Here is a 20,141-nt window from a genome sequence, read left to right as displayed (position 1 = left end):
GTGATGATGGATATGAAATAAAATTTACAGCACCACCTAGCATTAGTAAGTACATAGAAGAAATGTCAGGCATCATGACCATTTCTCTCCATCAGGCAGCAAATAGCACAAATAAGACTAAACCAACGTCTTCATAGTCTTTCAAAGTCAGATGTAATATAATATTAACATCCACTGTTGTTGTGAAGTCATTGTGTGCCATTCTGGGTACTAATTATTATTTTTCCATTTCTTCTACTACTGGAGATAGATGCAATAGGTATTGTTTTATTAACAAGGAAATTGAAGCTCAATGACAAGGGACTCAGCCAAGGTAAAAGTAATAATAAGCAGGAAGGAACAAAAACTGAGTTCAGGGTTGGGAGAGAGGGCTTAACAGTTAAAACACTTGAGTGCAAAGCCAAAGAACCCATGTTCAATTACCCAGGACACATGTAAGGCAGATGTACAAGATGGCACAAGTGGCTGGAGTTAATTTGTAGTGCCTGGAAGACCTGGCACCCTCATTCTCTCTCTTTCTCTCTCTCTCAAATACTAAAAATAATAATAATAAATAAATAAGTAAAGTATAAGTAAATCTGAATCCAAAGTCAGTTCAGCTTGGCACAGACCTTTGCTCTCTTCTTGGCTTTTAGCTTCTAGTATTATTGAGGCTCATATTTGCTGGGATAGTGGATTGAGATGATAGTCTATTAACTTATTATGGCCCATGTTCACTGAGAATATCCTCACTGCACCAACTTTGTGATATTAATAATCAAAGTATATATCCTTTTGGGACCAGGAAACTATTCAATCTAGGACTTAAGTTGAAGAAGGATTTGGATTTACCCACATATGAACAGACTGTAAAAGATTTCAAGGGGCTGGAAGAAAACTGATATTTCGGCATGGGCAGGCAGGATTTGTGCCGAGTAAAGGTGGTGGTACTGATGGGCACTTGCCTCTCACTTCTTTGAGTTTTTCCTATTAGACATAGGTCTTCTCAGGAAGTAGCTAAATGATATAGGTTTGAAAATGTGAAAACCTGGTCCTAAAGCAACATCTCTGCTACACAGTCATGGAGAGGTCAGTAACCTTCTGAGACTCAATTTTTTCACTATTGAGAATGGAACACATTTTCCAGCCAACTTGGATGTCATTATCAATGATTAATTGCAGGAGGGAGAAAGAAAACGTTTTATTCTTGCTGAATCCTATGTAGCCAGGAATAACCTAATAACTATTACTCAATGCAGATGTTCATCTGTCTTTCATGCTCAAACATTAATGACAGAAGATCACTCCTCCTCTTCAACCCTTCTTAAGATTAGAGGGTACCCCAATCACTCTAATGGAACTGAGCAAGCACCTGAGAGGGTGCTTAGAGATTTGCACCCCAAAGTTAGCCTTCGGGTACCCACTTATGTTGGCATGTGCTGGCATAAATTGCCAAATTACACAGAAAAAGTCTATAATCACACTCATTCCAGGAATAACACAAAGGCCTTGATTTGTTCTTTACCATGAACATTCGTTAAATCCAAAATTAACGCTTTCTGGCTGGGATGTGTGGATGTTTTTCCCAAAAGAGAAAATTTTCAGGATCTCACTCAGCCCTAATCAGAATATCTTTTACACTGTTTTTTGAAGAACAGGAAAAAATAGGAAAACAAAACCCCCAAATTCTATTCCCCTCTAATGTCTACAAATACTGACTCATGACAGAAGGAAGAAGTAAAGGGGTAGGAAAGATGGTGTTAATGCCATTCACCCATCTTTCTGAGCCCTGCTTTCCTTTTACATGGGTTGGATGCAGCATATTTTACTCTCATATGACTAGCAGAACTGTGCTAATGGTGAAATGAAGAAAATGGTATGAGTGGCTTTGAAGTGTAGAACATTAGAGGATAATGTCCACTGTGATTATCACATCTTGTTCCAAGAACATTACAGCCTGCTCTTTCTGCATATTAGGTTTGTTTGCTTTTGTACATGTGTGTAGTGCACATGCATGTATGTGTGTTCATGGGAATGAATGCACATATATGGGTGGTACATATGTTTGTGTTTTTATGTGTGTACATGTGTAAGCAAAAAATCAAATTTAGGTGTCTTCCTCAATCATACTCCACCTCCTCAGTCACTCCCCACCTTATCAACTGAGACAGGCTTTCACCTTTCACTGGACACAGAGTTCACACCTTTAACTGGTAAGCTTGTCCTGAGGGGATCTTTCTGTCTCTGCTCCTCAAGTACTGGGATTAAAGGTGGGTATCACAATGCTTGAAATTTATACAAGTCCTAGAGATCTAAACTCGGGTTCTCAGGCTTGTCAAGTACATGTGTTACCAACTGAGCCATCTCCCTAAGCCCAGATTTGTTTCTTTGTTGATTTATATCTAGCAAGAGAAATCATAAAAGAAGCCGTCAACATGACTGTATACATTTTAGACCACCACTTGGGTGATTGCAAACCCACTAGCCTTCCCAGGGAGGACAGCAGACTCACAAACCGCCCCACAGTGTTCAAAGCTGAGAGTCCTCTTAATTTCTCTGTCCTCAGAACTTCATCTCTGATATACAGGAAACATGTCAGATGTTATGAATTTTTGGCTACATACAGTAAATTTCCATAACTGTGGCTAGAATAATTCTTATAACATGATAGATATATATATTGAACTGCAAGGGAGACAGGGTATGTAGGACCTAGATATGGCTATGTAGACAGAAACATGTGGATGGGAATACTCAAGAGGAGCTCTTACTGGCTGCATACCCTTGTGTAAGTCCCTTTCCCTTCACCATAGCATCCATAGCTATAATGTGCGTGAAATGAAGGAGTCTTATAAAAGACTCCATTGGCTATATATAACTCATCTCTAGAGGCCATATTGTAGTAGCTATGAGACTTAAAACACATGATGCATCAGGGCACTTGGGAAAGGACAGCCTTCTCTAGTTTATTTTAATATTAGTGTGTGTGTGTGTGTGTGTGTGTGTGTGTGTGTGTGTGTGTGTGTGTGTTTGTAGGTGTATGTTAGCCATGGCTCACATGTGGAAGTCAAAGGACAACTTGAAAGTCAGTCCTTGTCTGATCACCTCAATTTGTGGCAAAGTTTTTCACGCTGGATTCTCACACTGCTGTTCTGTGCTGTGCTCACCACTATCTAGGAAACTCCTCTGCATCTGTCTCCCATCTCACTGTCAGCCTTAGCATGATGTGATCAAAGAAAACCTCCACAGCCTTTGGCTCTTATATACATAGGACCTGGGGATGGAACTTGGGTACTGCAATAGCATTGAGTGCTTTATCCACTGAGCCATGTTGCCAGCCAATCCTTGGAAGGTCTGGTTGTATTGTTGAACATTGAACCCCAGCCCTCAGAAGAGCAAGACAAGCATATGACAGATGTTATACAGTTATTCCCAGAGATGTCAGTCAAAAGGCCAAGGAGTTGGAGGCCCTTTATTTTCTTTCTGACACACAATTAGTTTGTCACAGCTGACAGATGATGCGTGTGCATGTGTCAGTCCAGGTAACAGCTCAGAATCCAGCTGACCTGTGCATCATGCAGACCTCTTGCACTTGGACAGCTCTTCCCCTCCATCTTCTAACAATCCTCTGATTACTTCTGGCCCCACTCCTCATCCCATCCCCAGGCACTCACCATCACAGAAATGTGGAGGATGTGCATCTGCTCTTCAACAATCTCCGAGGGCTCCTGCAGTGTGGGGGCAGTGGCCCGGGCCAGCTGCCCAGAACTGCTCATGGACACATGGAAATACAACGTGCCATTCTCCAGCCACTGCTGTCTCCAATGCACCAGAGAAATGTCCGCTGCTGTGCCAGACATCTCTGAAAAACAAGACCCAAGGTATTAGGTGAGCTGCATGCCTGGCTCGAGTGTTGTGGTAAAGAAAGAAGCCTTAAGGCATTATGAACTACTTGTAACAGAATGCCTTTCCTTACCCCAGCTCTTTAAAATAGGAGCCATCACTTCCATTTATGATTGGAACAACTGCGGCCAACATGTACCCCAAGTAACAAAGAAGCACACAGGACTTGATCCCAGAGTTTGATATTACACACTAAAAAGTACTCCTTTCCACTTCAGCAGTAGGAAGAAACTAAGCAAAAGGTGACAGTGCTTCAATTTTCTGAGGCTTTGAAACTGGAAGAAAATTAAGGGGAGAAATATGTGAGCATAATACTAGCTCAGATATGAGTTCCTTGGACACTAATTGCAAGTCCTCAGAAAAGGAGCGTAGCTGATTCAAGAGCATATGGCTCTACTGCAGGTAGCTAAAGTCAGAGAACATGGGACAGGAGCTCCATTTTTGGTAATGTTTACTCTGTAATCCCAAGCGAAGGAACTTTGGTACAAATATCTGTAGTGTTTAAAAATGCTCCCAAAGCCACTTCTTAGACCCATGGTTCTTGTGTAACTAGAAGGAAATTAAACTTTTCTAGTGAATTTAATACTTTCCAGCAAATTATGAGATCATCCTTTCACTGTTTTCCTCTCCATGAGCACAGCTAAAATCATCATTATATATTATTGTTGTAGGAACATAATCTCTTACTAGGTAAGAAGAGTGAAGTCATAGTTATCAAAGGTATCCTTGCATTGGAATCATACAACCTTCACATATTGTCCTCTACTGATGCCTTTCAGAAGCACAAGGCTTTAGCTCATCTTGTGAATAAAGGAGAAAGGAGGCTGGATTCTGTGAGATCTACCTTATCTATACTCAAGAGAAAAATACTTTGGATGCCAAGTAAACTTATTAGTGTCCATCAGTAGAAGTAAAACCTTAATAATGTCACAGAGGTGATCTTGAAATATCATTGCTGTACTCCCCGTTGTCAGCTTTGTGTTGCTGGCAGAAAACACCGAACCAAGAGGAGCTTGTGGGAGGAAAGGGTTTATTTTGGCTTGCTGCCTTGAGGGGAAGCTCTATAATGGCAGGAGAAAATGATGACATGTGCAGAGGGTGGTCATCACCTCCTGTCCAACAGCAGGTGGACAATAGTAGCAGGAAAGTGTGGCAAACACTGGCAAGGTGAAGCTGCCTATAACACCCATAAGCCCACTCCCAGCAATACAGTACCTTTAGGAGGCTCCAATTCCCAAACTGCCACTAGCTGGGTAGCCAGCATTCAGAACACCAAAGTTTGTGGGAAACACCTAAGTCAAAGCATTACACTCCCCAAAGACCTCATGTTCATTCCTTGCCCCCAACATACAGGTACTAATGAGGTCTACTCTGGAAGAGGAGGATAGAGCTTCTCCTTATCCAATCAGATCTTCCCAGCTGAAACAGAAACCCTCATCTCACTGGGTGATATTGAAGAGATAGAAGATGCTATCTATTCACCAGTTTTGATGGATAGTCTTCATACATTCCATTCCCAATAGGCCTTAATTCTTTAAGGCTTGCCATCAAAGACCCTTATAGGAAGCATATCTGGCCTTAAAAAGGCTAAGAAAAATGTTAGCTATAAATTTGTGAATTGGGGCCTAGAGTGATGGCTAAGTGGTTAAGACATTGGCCTGTAAAACTTAATGGCCTTGGTTCAACTTCTCAATCTTCACATAATGCTAGATACACAAAGTGGCGTATACATCTGGAGTTTGTTTTCAGTGGCTAGAAGTACTGACATGCCCATTTTCTCTCTCTCTCTCTCTCTCTGTGCAAATAAATAAAAAAGAAATTTAATTAGTTATTGATTTATCATCATCACCATCATTAATATGGATAAAAGCTAATTCACGCTTGTGTAGATCTAAAACAAACCTAGAGATATCCTTGACAGTGTGCTTCCTCTCTAGCTCTTCAGGTCATAGGGCATCCTTCAATAGCCATCCCAACTTCCAGCCTTCTCAACTCTTCTATCCAGTACCTTGGCTAAGGCCCAATCCTCTCTTCTTTGGATTCCTTCAAGAACTTTTCATATTGTCTCTCTCTTTGCACTCTTACCCTCCTATTTATCCTCAATCAGAAGCTACAGTATATATCAGCTCACAGCAATGACCTCCCATTCTAAATCCTGCAGAAGCCTCCTATTTCATTCTAAAGACAGTGAACAGAGCACAATGAATTATCAGCCCAATTGCATACAGGATTACACTTCCCTTACTCTTTGAAGGACCAAACAGGGCTGGAGGTAATCATAAAAGTTTGTCATCTTAAAGTAATGAGCTTTAAAGCGCTCTGAGAGTGCATCATGGTGTCCAGGTGGAGTGTATTAACTGGGTCTTCTCTCAGCATCTTCTGTTCCTCCAGAGCTGAGGTGACCTGCCCCCTAGCAAGCCCATATTCCAGCATTTCAGCCTGAACTCTCAAACAAAAGTCAATGGTTTCACTGGTAGCAGAAAATTGGGCCACAGCAAGGCTAGAGCATTACAATAAATTGCCTGGCTCAACACTCCACTTGTTTTGCTAAGTACATCAAATCCCAAAACCAGAGGTCCAAGGAACCAAAAGCTGACATTTACCTCTCAAAGTAGTGGTCTGTATTACACTATTGACTGGATTGACACCAAGGCAGGCCTCATCTGGCTGGCATAGCCTGATACAGACTAGGGAAGAGTACCCCATAAATGCTGGTGGAAAATTTTGTTCCTTTCTCTTGGAGCATTCAAATCCACCATGAAAGAATTTTCTGCCCACATTCCCACTGGTAAACAGGGGGTTGCAGACAGTGACCCATTTAAAGTCATTGGTGAATTTGTTCTCGGCTGGGCCCGGTGGATTTCTAGTCAATGTAATTTCCACAATGCAGGTTGTACTTGCAATGTCTCCTCTTCCTTGACTAAATTAGCCTGTGAACCACAACTAGATTGAGCTCTTTGTTTGCTACAGCAACGAGTGCACAGTCAGCAGACAGCAAACGTTAAATGATAATAACAGTGTGTGAAACACTGTAAATATTGAATCACAGAGAATAGCTCTGGTCTTCCTCTATTACAAAGAAACTGTTATTCAGTTAAGGGAGGGGGAACAGGAGCTAGCAAAGAGGACACTGCTATAGGAGAAGCAGAAGGCCTGGATCGTTCATTCACTCATTTGTTCATGCAGCTTTTTTTTTTTTAATGCATTCAACATTCTTTATCAAAGGACTATGTAATCTCAGGCCTTAGCAGCTCAGAATATTTACTTAAATGAAACATAACCTTGCTTACAGGTAGCCCAGAGTCTTTCAGCAGCAAAAATTCTACCCAGCCTGCAAACATGCCCAGTCTGTGAAACTGTGCATTATGGGAGCTACCTCGATGTATCTGCTTCATCACATGCTCCAGCCCTACGGGCCTGAATCTCTTCATTAAATGCTAGCTCTCTCTCATCTCAGGAAACAAGTACTTTCTATCCAGTATTCCTGTGACTCCTCCCAGAGTTTGCAAGCTACTTTTATTTCTTTCCACTATGACTCCCTCAGTCCAAATGACACCTGCTATGAGAGGCTGTACTTCACTACTTGAGCTAAGGTACTTCACTGTAAGCAATTCAGTCTCCATTAGGTCCCCTTATACAAAATTTGCTGAGCACTTGTCACTATTAGAAATTTATCATACATATTTACTTGAATATGTGTTTACTGCCTCTCTCAAGGAGAGCAGAGACCTTGCATGTCTTATTTCCTGTCATTTCTCAAACACTTTGAAAAGTGCCTGGTGCATAATAAGGGATCGATCAATAAGCATTGAGTTGCTGTAATCCATATGCATATATGCATATGCATGCACATTCTTATACATATCTGTAAAATGATGGTGGATTTAGTAAAAATAAGAATTCAAATATTAATTCTTATCAGAGAATTAAAGAATGATGATGCAAATATCTGTTGAGAACTCAAAAATCAGAAAGCATATTTAAGCTTTCAGATAAAAAAAAAATGAATCCTAAAACATGGTAGCATGAACATGGGCAAGAATGAATTTATTATTCCACTCAGAGGAAAGAAGGAGGCAGAGAGCAGGTGGGTACCCAGGGCATGCAACAATGTACACAGGTAAGGTGTAACAAAACATCAGATGATGTGGCTGGGAAGATGGCTCAGAGGGTAAGAACATAGGCCTGAAGACAAGCATTCAATTCCAAGCACCATATATAAAGCTGGACATGTTGTACATACTTATAAACACAGTGCTGAAAGAACTGAGACAGAACTCGCTGGTGAGTAAGTCTAATGTGGGGAGTGAGGGGGGAGACCAGTGAACTACAGGTTGAGTAAGAGACTGTCTCACTCTCTCAAGGAAATAGGGTAAAAGAGGAAGCAGACACTGCTATCTTCCACTGACCTATGTTCACAAGTAGTCAGACAGTACACATCTGCTCACACATATATGTGCATATAAACACATGCACACACACACACACACACACACCAGTAAGGAAAAAGAATAGTTTGCATATATGAATTCCAACAAAACACAGGGGTAGCACTTTGAATGCATGTGCTCAAGCATACTCAGCAAGCACCAGGGATCCAGTAGAACACACTTGATCACTGAACTAGTCCTGTATCCATTAAAAACAGGTCAAAGAAATTGCAGCATGACCACACCCATCTCTTGAAATTCCCTGCTGATTGATTTTCCAGTTGTATTTCCCCTTTTCTCTTCCCCCAGTCCTTCCATATAAACATTTCATTGAAGTCATCAAGTCATATTACAATCAAACGTAAAGCAAAAGGGGCCTAAACGCATTTGGTCGGGAACCAAGACGATTCCCATAAAGGCAGATTATGCTGACATGATGAATATAAAATGAAACAGCAGATATTAAAGTGGGAGAATTGGTGCGCCATGCCTTCAGGCTGTAGGCTGATTCCAGTGCCTGCCCCTCTCCCACCCATGCAGCTTGGTTTTATATTGGAATCAGAAAGTAACACAGGATTGCCTTTTCACCTTTCTCTGTTTTTCTCCTCTGGCCTTCGTCTCATGAAATATTCAACAGGCTCAAATTCCCTCAACCATTCCCACAAAAACCAAGAATAGAGTGATCTTTCACCAGTGACTCTGGGTAGACTACCATCTTGCCTCAGTGGCTACGGTTGCCTTTCAGCCTCCTGGAAAAGAAATTTAAAAAAAAATCCCAAAGGTGTGTTTTTCCTTTAATTGGCTTGTTCTTCCTAATCTATGGTACTCAGTGTATTTTATTTAATTCTTGAAGGTCATTATGAAAATAAGCTGTTCTTCTGATCTCCAGCCACCCCGATAACATCTCCCAGGTGGCTAACTAACCAGCCTTGAGATACTACACTACCAGCTGACCCTCCAGCAGATTATTCATAGAAACCCTGAGAGAGTTTCCAAATGCATTTGGAAATCATATTTTCATCACTGGGGGAAGCAGAAATTCTATGCCTGTAAGAACTCCCTGCTTAGACAAGGAGAATTGAGAAAGGCAGCCACCCTTGTCATTAGCTGTATCAGCTCTGTAGCTGATGATCATGTATCTTCTAATTGAGCCCTGGAATTCATCTCAAAACATGCCCTCTTTTTAATAGCCATGATGGTTAGCTAAGGTAGACCTTTATCATTTTTCTCATGGGTTCTCTGCCAATCAGGAAAAGACACAGTAAAATCATCGAGGGGCTAGAGAGAAGGCTTAGGAGTTAAGGCATTTGTCAGTTAAGGCAAAGCCAAAGGACTGGTTTTGATTCTCCAGGACCCACATAAGCCAGATGCACAAGGTTGTGCATATGTCAAGTTTGTTTGCTGCAGCTGGGGGTCCTAGCACACCTTTTCTCTTGTTCTCAATCTCTCTCTCTCAGGTAAATAAAATATGTTAAGAAATCATTGATAAAGGTTTACTGGTGGGGTCTCTTACAAAGGCTGGGGAGGGATTAATTAAACCAATAACTGTGAATGAAGCACCTCATGCTTTGTAGCAGCAAGAAACTGTCACATGGGATATAAAAGGCATGGCTATCCTTAAACTCTGAAAGATCCACAGCAGTATGAGGGAGACACAGACAGCAGCTATAGCCTTCAGTGAAATAAACAAATTGTCAGTAACATAGGGCCCAGAATGGAAGCTGTCAATAGAATAAAGACCACCAAACTCATTCTCTTTCTAGTACACATTTCTTACAGTTCTCTCACACAAGTTGACCTCAACTAAATATGGAAGTGTGCCTAAGTGAAACAAATCATATAGGTAAGCTTTCTAGGGTATGTAACTGGGTAGAAACTAAATCACAAAGGGAAAATGGAGACTATCCAGAACCTTTTACTAGTAATCCCAATAGGCGTCTGTGCTGGTTTGAAACAGATGTCTCCCACAGACTCATATCTTTTGAGTCGCTGGTCCTCAGCTGGTGGCCAATTGGGCGGTAGAGGTATGGTGGAGGAGATATGTTGCTGGGAGCAGGCTTTGGGGAGTGATTGTTAGCTTCCCCTTTGCCAAAGCTCAGCTCTTTCTTGCTTATTTCGACCAGCTTCTGTGGCAAGATATGATGCCCAGCCTCTGTACTACCATCCTTTCCCTGCCATGCTGAAACTTCTGGTCAAGACTGTATGCCAAGATAAACCCTTACCATCAGGTACTTTTGGGTGGAATTTTTGCAATGAGAAGGTAATTAAAACAGCTTCCTTTCTTACAACTATTCATCAAATTGGTCATCAAATGAAGTTTCAAATTTGAAAGTCTGATCATGTAATTCCTTTAAAAACAAACAACAACAAAAAAAACTGCATGTGATCCCAAATGTTCCTTGTGAATGTAATTTCACAACCCAAACACAACAGTCCATTTATAATCTTGCAATACATTTGTCTCTTTATATTTTTCTTCATGCTTTAATTTTCATGAAATATTTTACATAATTTATTAATTTATGCTTTTGATTGTTTATTTTATTTTATTTTTTATTAAAAACTGACCATGGAATTGCATCTTTATAAAACTATCATATGTTGAAAATACTGCAATAAAAAATGCACTTTGCACACCTAATGCACCAAACACCACAATTTAGCAGAGATTACCTTTATGCTATTGAGCCTTCAATAGAACAAAGCCATCTAACACAAAATCTATTTTATAATAAATAATTGAATAGGTCAGGTAATTCATTTAGTACTTATAAAAGTAAAAAATAGGCAGAGATGTCTTAGCAGTTAAGGCACTTGCCTATGAAATCTAAGGACCCATGTTCAATTCTCTAGCACCCATGTAAACCAGATGCACAAAGTGCCACTTACATCTGGACTTCATTTGCAGTGACTAGAAGCCCTGACATGCCCATTATCTCTCTCTATCCGACTTTCTCTTTCACTATCTCTCTCTTCAAGTAAATAAATCCAAATATTTTTTAAGTTAAAAAATAGGATGTATGTATTGGTAATCAAAGTATAGTTTCTATGAAATGTGTATCATTTCACACTTTTACTAAGATAAAAACCCTAAATCAACCACCATAAGAAAGATACCATCTGTACTATGCTATTTCCCAATTCAATGTCTTAGGGGATGCATTTTCTGAGTTTCTAAAAGTTCACCCCACTCAACATTATTCCTTGCTTTGGACATCTTCCACGATCCTCATAGTATCTAAGCACTTCTTGACACTTCCATAAGGAGGAAATATTGTAAGCTGCATAAGCTCAGAGGCACTGGAGACTTGCTTCCTAAATGTGTTCAACTCATGTGTCTTTTGACAAGGTCTTAACTTCTTTGTGCCTCAGTTCTCTCATCTGCAAAATTAACGTAATAGCAGAGCATGTGTTGTGCTTAAATTAATATCAAATGATGAAAATCAGCATTGCAATGCTCTAGATGCTTAATAAACATGCCACAGTTACATATCACATAACATATACAGTCATAGTATTCTGATTTACTAGTGTCTTGAAACACACACACACACACACTATATTTTATATAGTCATTTCTCTTCTTTTCTCTTCTATTGGCTTCTAGCATAGGATATCAGAGTCATTTATACAACCTAAAACCTGGTATAGTGACATTTTACAAAGATATATTTAAATATAAGAGAAGTGATGGTCATTTGGGACATCGGTGATAGATTGCTGCCCATATAGAAGCTCCACAGAACTATATCTAACATCTTGCTCAAGGTTATGAGATTGCAAATGAATAAAATTTTAAGTTTAAAGAGCTTGCTTTGTCATAATGTGAGGGAGAGGAAATTTACACAGAAAACAGGCAATCTCATGATTTGGTTTGGATATGCCTATGCTGAGAAGGAATACAGTGAGGCATCACAACAATAGAACTCTTCAAACAGATGATTCAGAGATAACTTTAATTATGTGCTAGTTCATTTTCCTCTATATTGACTATAAATTATATATGTAGCAGAGGCAATTGCACACTCACTTTAAAAATTCATTTAGTGAAGCAGCCTTTTCTGAGATTTGGCATTGAGATACTCAGTCCTCAGGTGATCAGTCCAAGATGCCAAGGGGGGGAAAAAAAAAGGGCATGCTATAAATAGATCTAAGTCAAAATCAGAAGCTGGAAGGGAAGGAGATGTCTTCTGTCTGGATCTAACATAGTCAAGGAGGAATCTTAAATAATATGCAATATTCCAACAGACAGCAGACAGAAGTGTCTGCAGTTGGGAAAAAGTTACAATGAAGCAAGAAGGTTAAAGATACACGGGTGGGGTGGGAGGCAGTGGAAGGAAGCAAAAAGAGCAGGGGTGCTTTGTTGTGGTTTGGACATACAATGTCCAACCAGTCTCCTGTGGGTGTGTGAATGCTTGGTACCATGCAAGTGGCACTGTGTGGAGCAGGGCTTGAGGGTGTATACTCCAGGCCCACTTCCTGCCTGCCCTCTGCTTCCAAACACTGACTCTCAAGTAAGGAGCTGGCTTCATGCTCCTTTTGCCACGCCTTCCTCACCATGATGGAATGTATTCTCTTGAAATTGTAAGCCAGATGGAACCATTTCTTTCCCAAAGTTGATTCCTCCAGGTGTTTGGTCACAGCACTAAGTTGAATAATAATTCTGTCATCATTAAAGAAGAAGCAGAGAGTGACTAGTATATTCATCCTATGGTTAGCAAAATAAAAGTGGGAATACCACATCTTGTGCATGGACCAGTAAGTGGCAAGTCAGGGCTTCTTCATTCAATCAGATTTATCCATGGTTCAGAGGTTAATAATGATCTCCATATACTACAAATAAAAAATACAAGCTACATAGGATGATATGTGGATGAATGACAGACATATCCCAGTTGCTTTGACCTACTCAAACAGCCTGAGTTATTGATGAGAACACTGAATTTTGGGCCAGAAGCATAGGTCAGTATGTTCCTTTAATACCAATAGCCAATTTATTTGAGGAGAAATAACAAAGCATCCCTGATTTTCTTTGTAAAATGAGGGGAAAAAATGAGGGTCACAATCTGCCCTCCTTATATCACATCTAATGTAGAATTGAGAGAAAATAAGCTGAACATAAAGATGTGCTCACACACTGGAAGGTTTGCTCTTACTCCTGAAAGAAAATGTCGTAATTACATTCTTCTTCCTCAAACACTGTGTTCCTAATAAATCATTGATTATGTAGAACGTGTCAGGCACGTGAGGATAGACAGAAGAAAAAGATAATTTTTATTGCTTCCCTAACAGACTTTTTAATCTCACCAACATAGTCCCTCTGTTCTTGCTAACAGTCAGCAGGACTGGTTCCCCCTGCTTCAGTTTGTTTATTCAGTCACCCATTTAATCACTCATTCATAACACAAGACTTCCCATCCAGGACACTGACGGCCTCAGTACTTAGCATGTAGTAGGTTCCTAGTAAATATTTGTTGAATAAATGCAGTCTTCAATGCTTATTTGTTAGATTTCTTTTCCTCAAGAAAATTGCAATCTAATAGAACTAGAAAGGAAAGTCAACCAAAGTGACAACTGTGGTTAGTTCCAGGAAACAGGATGCAGTGGCTTCTATGGAAGTATGTGTGAGGACAGGAGGTTTTCCTCATTGATAAAGGATTTGGACAAGACATGCGGAGTCTATAGTCTGGACAGTTCATGATCCTAAGAGATTCCATGTCAGCCAGGCTGATGGCCTAGAGAAGGACATCAATGCTGTGTTGAGTTTGAGAATTTGCCTGGGGGGACTAAGGGTGACAGAGTCAGGGCTCTCAAACAGTAGTTGGAGAAGAGCTTCCCAAGAGAACCTCACACATCCTTCTCACCCCCAGCTGTCAGGGCTCATCTTGCCCCTGTTTCCAATCTGCCCATTACTAACTCCTTTTTGAAATCTTTCATACGAAACTCTTTTTCTCTAAGCCATTCTAAGGAAATAAATAATATACTTACCCCCAGTAAAAAAGGAGAAAGGAAAAGAAGAATTAAGAATTATTGATAAGGGAGCAAAGCCTATCATTTCAGGTTAAATTTGAAAATGGAGGGTTGGTGGAATTGACTCTCATTTCCCCTAACTATTGTCTCCTGAACAATCTTTCTACCTCCTTGCATTCTTCACATATTTCTCTTTGTTATTTAGCTCCACTATACTCTCTAGATTTCGCTATATGTTTGATATTTCATTTGTTCTATTTTATGCTTTTATTAGCACATGTTAATTACATACAATAATGAGTTGTTTTCTGACCATTTCAAGCACACACATAATATATTTCCATCATCTTACTTCTTGTTACTCTCTCATCCCCCTTCTACTTCAGCTGAACGCCTTCCTCTTTCCATGTTGCCCCCTTCAACTTTCATTTCATTTGGGTTTTGTAACCCCATGAGTTTCATAAAGGTTGCTTATAGGAACATGAGTAAGGTTTTATTTATGGGAACACTGACACCTTACCAGTGGCTGTATCACTGAAGAAAACTACTTGCCTTCCCCCATCAACCATTAACTGCATATGAATCCCCAGGGAAGGGTGGGCCCCATGAGTTCCTCCACCCTCCACGAGAAGATGTTGATGGGACTGATCTTCTACAGATAATCACAAATGCTGTGAGTTCTGAAGAGCAGCAGATATGCCATACTAGAAGCCAGCGTTCCACACCACCATCACCTTCCTAGAGCTCTTGCTTGCTTTCTGCCTCTTCTTCCACCATATTTCGTGAGCCTTGGAGGGGATTATGTAGATGCTCCTTTTGTGGCTGAGCATCCACTTTTGTTCACTTTTTGAATGCCCATCTAAACCATGAGGTTTGCCTCCTCCACCCATCATACTCATTGTCACACAGCACTGCAAACTAGTGCACAGAGGGTGCCTGAAGAACAAGATCAGGAATGGATGCTTTCTGTACCTACCCAAGGGTCAAGCTTGGGTCTTTCATTCATTGTCTTATTCATTCCTCACTGGAATAACAGGTAGACAAGGTAGAGAAAAGGATACTCTTTTGTTTCCAGCAGAAGGGACTATATTTTTCATCTTGTAAGTGGCAGAGCATGAATTCAAGCCTGGTTGCCTGATTCCAAACCAAGTATTGTCAGTAATGTCTTGGGCTGAACAAGAGGAGTCTTCACATTAAGGTAGACATAGGGCTCAAGTGCACACAGATGTGACATGAGAAGTTCCAGGACAGCTATTCTCTTCGGTCACTCCAATAATCTGACCAGTGTCCCATGGTAGTGTTACACATTGTTCACTCTTTGTTTGTTTGTTTTGGTGTATATATAATGTGCTGTGTGGTGTGTATGTGCTTGTACATAGTATACAAACAAATTCACATGCACCATGAGCACACTGCAGAGGCAAACACCAGGGGACCTCTTCTATCACTTTTATGCCTTATTTCCTTGAGATAGATGCTCTTGCTGAGCCTGAAACTGCCAATTTTGTTCAGACATGCTGACCAGCAAGGCCCAAAATTTCTTCTGGCTCCATCCCCTGTCAGCATCATGGTTACAGGCACACTAAGCCATGACTAGATTGGTATTAGGTGCTGGTTATTTAATTTAGGTCCTCATGCTTGTATAGTGAATTCTCTTAACTGCTGAGCCATGTCCCCATCCCCTACATCCTCTGTGTTTTTGTTTGTTTGTTTTCTTTCAAGGTTTGTTTGTTTTGAAGTAGAGTCTTACTCTAGCTCAAGTTGACCTGGAATTCACTATGTATTCTCAGGACGGCCTCAAACTCATGGCAATCCTCCTATATCTGCCTCCCGAGTGCTGGAATGAAAGGCATACGTCACCATGACCAGCTTACTTCCTCTATTCTTAAGGCCCAAACATCTCCTAAAAAGAGGTATTATAAGCACGTTGTTTCACATTGAGCTTGTAGTAGGATCACTTTCTTCCTTTCTGTGTATTCTACTGGGTTGACCTTTAACAAGTTCACTTCTTTCAGCCTCACTTTCTTCATATGGGGAAATGGGATCACAAAACCAATTTCTTGTCATTGTTGGAGTAGGGGGTGAAGTGTGTGAAGAAACACAGAACAGAATTCAGTGTGTAGACACACCCTGTCAGCTGTCTATCTTCTTGTCACTCCTATAGATTTCACGATTGTCAAAGAAAAATCTGATTGGAGAACTGTGTATAAGTGTGTGTGTCAGTATCAAAAGTAAAGAAAAAGAAACAGAGGTCATAAATATAAACTTCATATTTTTAAAAACTTTTTTTTGTTTATTTTTATTTAGTTATTTATTTGAGAGCGACAGAGAGAGAGAGAAAGAGGGAGAGAGAGAGAGAGAATGGGCATGCCAGGGCCTCCAGCCACCGCAAACAAACTCCAGACGTGCGCACCCCCTTGTGCATCTGGCTAACATGGGTTCTGGGGAATGGAGCCTCAAACCAGGGTCCTTAGGCTTCACAGGCAAGTGCTTAACCACTAAGCCATCTCTCCAGCCCTAAACTTCATATTTTTGATAACAGTATCTGAGTCCCTTCTCCCTGGTCCCCGGTGCTCCTGACCCCCAGGTTATCTCTACAGTAATGACTTAGAAGAATGTAAAACCCTAGTAAAACAGTGTGAGGGCATAGAGATCATTAATTTAACCCATTTACTTTACTGATCTAGAAAATGAAGAAACTGGCCTTAAGTCACAGAGTCCTATAATTCTACTTGTCTTCCTGTTAGAATCAAGGTTCTTTACAAGGAGCAGATGCCAGAGAAAAATCACCCTGACACTGGCAGTGATCTTGCCACTTTGGAGCCAGGAGTGCCAAATTCTTTCATAATGCCAGGAATCCCTCAGCCTGTCCTTGAGATGCCATGCTAGGCTCCTTGGGCTCTTTTGCTAAGTTTGATAGGTTGATCTCCTATCCAGGGGGCTCAGCATCTGATTGTCACTGAAGAATCACAGATAATAAATTGTGAAGCGTGCGAGGAGCCTGCACCTCCCAGTATAGAATTGAGTCTGCTTTGCATAGAACATTGGAAGAGGAGAGCTATGGGATCCAGGAAACAAACATAGACCAAGATATGATCATATTCGGTCAGACTCCAGCAGCAATTTACAAAAAGGAGAAGATGATTACTGAGGGACACTTATCCATGAACCCACCTCTTAGTGGTTGAAACCCTTGCATTTGGAAGCCACACCACAATCTACTCATTCCAAGAAACAACTTGTCTTGGTTCATACTGAGTTATCCAGTGTGGTCTTTCCTGCCTTACCCAGCATTCAACATCCAGCTAGGCCTAATACTCTGAGGAATTCAGGCCCAAATAGTATAAGATCTCCTTCCTCAGCTCTAACCTCCCTGCAGGTTTCTATTCCCTTCACTGGTTCTCTAGCTTTGCTCATCCCTTATTCTCATTACCTTTACTAAGTAATAATAGTCTCTTGGGCCATTAATCACTGTTATCTCTTCTGTCTTCCCTTTGGTAGCTTTGGTCGTACATAATGCAAAAGCAGGAGCTGGAGGAATGTCAGAGGATACAAGATTAAAATCAAAGCTCAGTGGTTACTGGAGAGGTGACTTAGTGGGTAAAAGTGATTGTTGTGCATGTGTGATGACCTGTGTTTGGATTCCCTGAACCCAAATCAAACTGTAGTGTGCATTTCTTAATCCCAGCATGCCTATGGTGAGATAGAAGCAGAACCCCTAGAAGCTAAAGGGCCAGCTAGCTTTGGGTACTGAGCAGCACACAAGTGGCTCCATCTCAAGCAAGGTAGGAGATGAGGACTGACACCTGAGGTTGTCGTCTGACTTCCACACATGCACATGGCAAGTGCACAGCCACATGCATACAAACACATACATGGACTCATACACCCAAGGACTCAATGCATGAACAGAGCCCAGATGAGGAGGAAAGCATGGGGAGAATTCTATTTCCACTCATGAATACCGGAACATCAAGGCATAGAGTAAGGAAAGACAATTAGTTAAGGGTGGAAAGTTAGAATTAGGGGCACCAAGAGAGCGCTCCAGCCCCGGAATGTAAGGTCCCACCTATCTCCTTCACCCACTCTACCTTTACTAATAGTGTGCATCCAAGCAACAGTATTATGATTCCAACAGCAGGTGATGGGACCAGCCATGACAAGCCAGCACTCCTGTGCACTGCCCAGGGCTACACTTCTGTCACCACCCCCACCCCCACCCCCCGCCGCCACCTGTGCTCATCATGCCAAAGCCTTATTCATACTGTACTCCATACCCAGGCTGCTATCACCCTGTTTTGCCTGCCCACCTCTATCTTTAGAACTCAGTTGTAAGCTGACTGCACAGTCAGCAACTCTCCTCCACCTTCCACAGAAATGATGTGTGATGTGAAATGGCATATTCTCCCCTCAAGAGGTGAGTGCTTTCCTCCTCTGGATCAGTGTTGGCTATATGACTTTCTTTGGACAATTCAATAATAACAAAAGTGACACACACAAAAACTTGAACAGTATGGGCTGGAGAGAAGGCTTGGTGGTTAAGATTCATTTCTGTGCAGCCTATGGACCCAGGTTTGATTCTCCAGGTCCCATGTAAGCCAGATGCACATGGTGGCATATGTGTCTGGAGTTCGTTTGTAGTGGTTGGAGGCCCTGGTGCACCCATTCTTTCTATCTCTCTCTCTCTCTCCCTCTCTCTGTCTCTAATAAATAAATAAAAATAAATATTTAAAAAAGAATGTTAAAACTTGTGACCTGTGTTTTGGACTATCTTATTGTTCTCAGGGAACTTGTAACCCTGGTGAGGAGTCAAGACTAGCCTCCTAGAAGATAAGAGAAATATGTCCGTTTACACAGGCTACCCTTACAAAAGCTTCTGGTGGCTACTAGTTCTGTGAGAGAGGCAACCTTGGGATGTCCAATTCCCAAAATACTTGTCAGCTGATAAGAAGCATGAAATAGAGCCCTCCAGAAGTCAGCCAAGATCATCAAAGAGCTGCCCATTGAGCTCAGTCTAAATTACTAGACCATATAAATAGAACATAAACATTGCATTAAGTCTCTAAGTGCTAGCATAGTTGTTTCATAGCTTGTTCCAGACACCCCTGTGAGGCTGTGTTGGGTACCCCTGTTTGGGGCTTCCTTCCATTACTATTCTTATCACCCTACATTGTAGTCACCATTTTGATTATTTCACACCTCACCTTTTGCTCTCTGAGTCTCTGAGCATTTTAAACTAAGAGTCTCATCTCCTTTACTGCCTGTTCCTTCCCCACCACCCAACACAGAGTCAGTGTTCCATGGGCGTATGTAGCACAAGACAAACTGAAACGAAGGATTTCCCCTAGCAGCCTTCTCTCCTCGTCCACTCAGCCGACCTCGTCTGAATCAAAGTCTCTGTGGCCCTGATTTGAAGCACTGAGTATTGATTGGCTCCAACTTGCACTGCTTTGGGAGCATAATCTGCCTCTATATTCTTTAAATAAGCTCCACACTTGTTCAGTGTGTTCATAGAAGCCTTGATTGTAATTCAGGCTCTACTCCATTACCCTCATTTATAACACGGTGCTAGAGCACAGAGCCCAGGGCATCAGGGGAATGATTACAGAACCCTTTTGACTTGCAATTCCACACCATTCAGTCCAATTTAGACTGGCCACAGATGGTGCCCTCTGGCAAGGAAGGGACAGTTAAAGGATGACAAGCTCAGGGTAGGGAGAAAAGAAAGACTTTCTTGAACAGCTCATTCTAAGAGGATGACAAAACTGGCTCAGGTGATCCAACGCCCATCTGGAACAGAACACTGACTGCTTAGGTGTTGGAAAATCACACCTTCTCCAGCTGGGCCAGGCACCAGTA

At 41.3% G+C, this 20,141-nt stretch overlaps 1 protein-coding gene across 5 annotated transcripts in view; it reads right to left on the bottom strand.

The window, feature by feature from the left end:
• Window positions 1-20,141, bottom strand: part of Astn2 (astrotactin 2) — a 1,021,805-nt gene that overhangs the window by 887,909 nt on the left and 113,755 nt on the right. For all 5 annotated transcript variants that reach the window (XM_045154445.1, XM_045154449.1, XM_045154453.1 and 2 more), the window contains exon 2: window positions 3,654-3,841. In XM_045154445.1, the coding sequence (XP_045010380.1) occupies window positions 3,654-3,841 (188 nt within the window). The remainder of the gene's footprint in view (window positions 1-3,653; window positions 3,842-20,141) is intronic.

This window comes from Jaculus jaculus, chromosome 1 (assembly GCF_020740685.1).
Source record: "Jaculus jaculus isolate mJacJac1 chromosome 1, mJacJac1.mat.Y.cur, whole genome shotgun sequence".
Lineage (NCBI taxonomy): Eukaryota > Metazoa > Chordata > Mammalia > Rodentia > Dipodidae > Jaculus > Jaculus jaculus.
The sequence above is the reverse complement of the archived record's forward strand: the minus strand, read 5'-3'. Positions and strand labels throughout refer to the sequence as shown.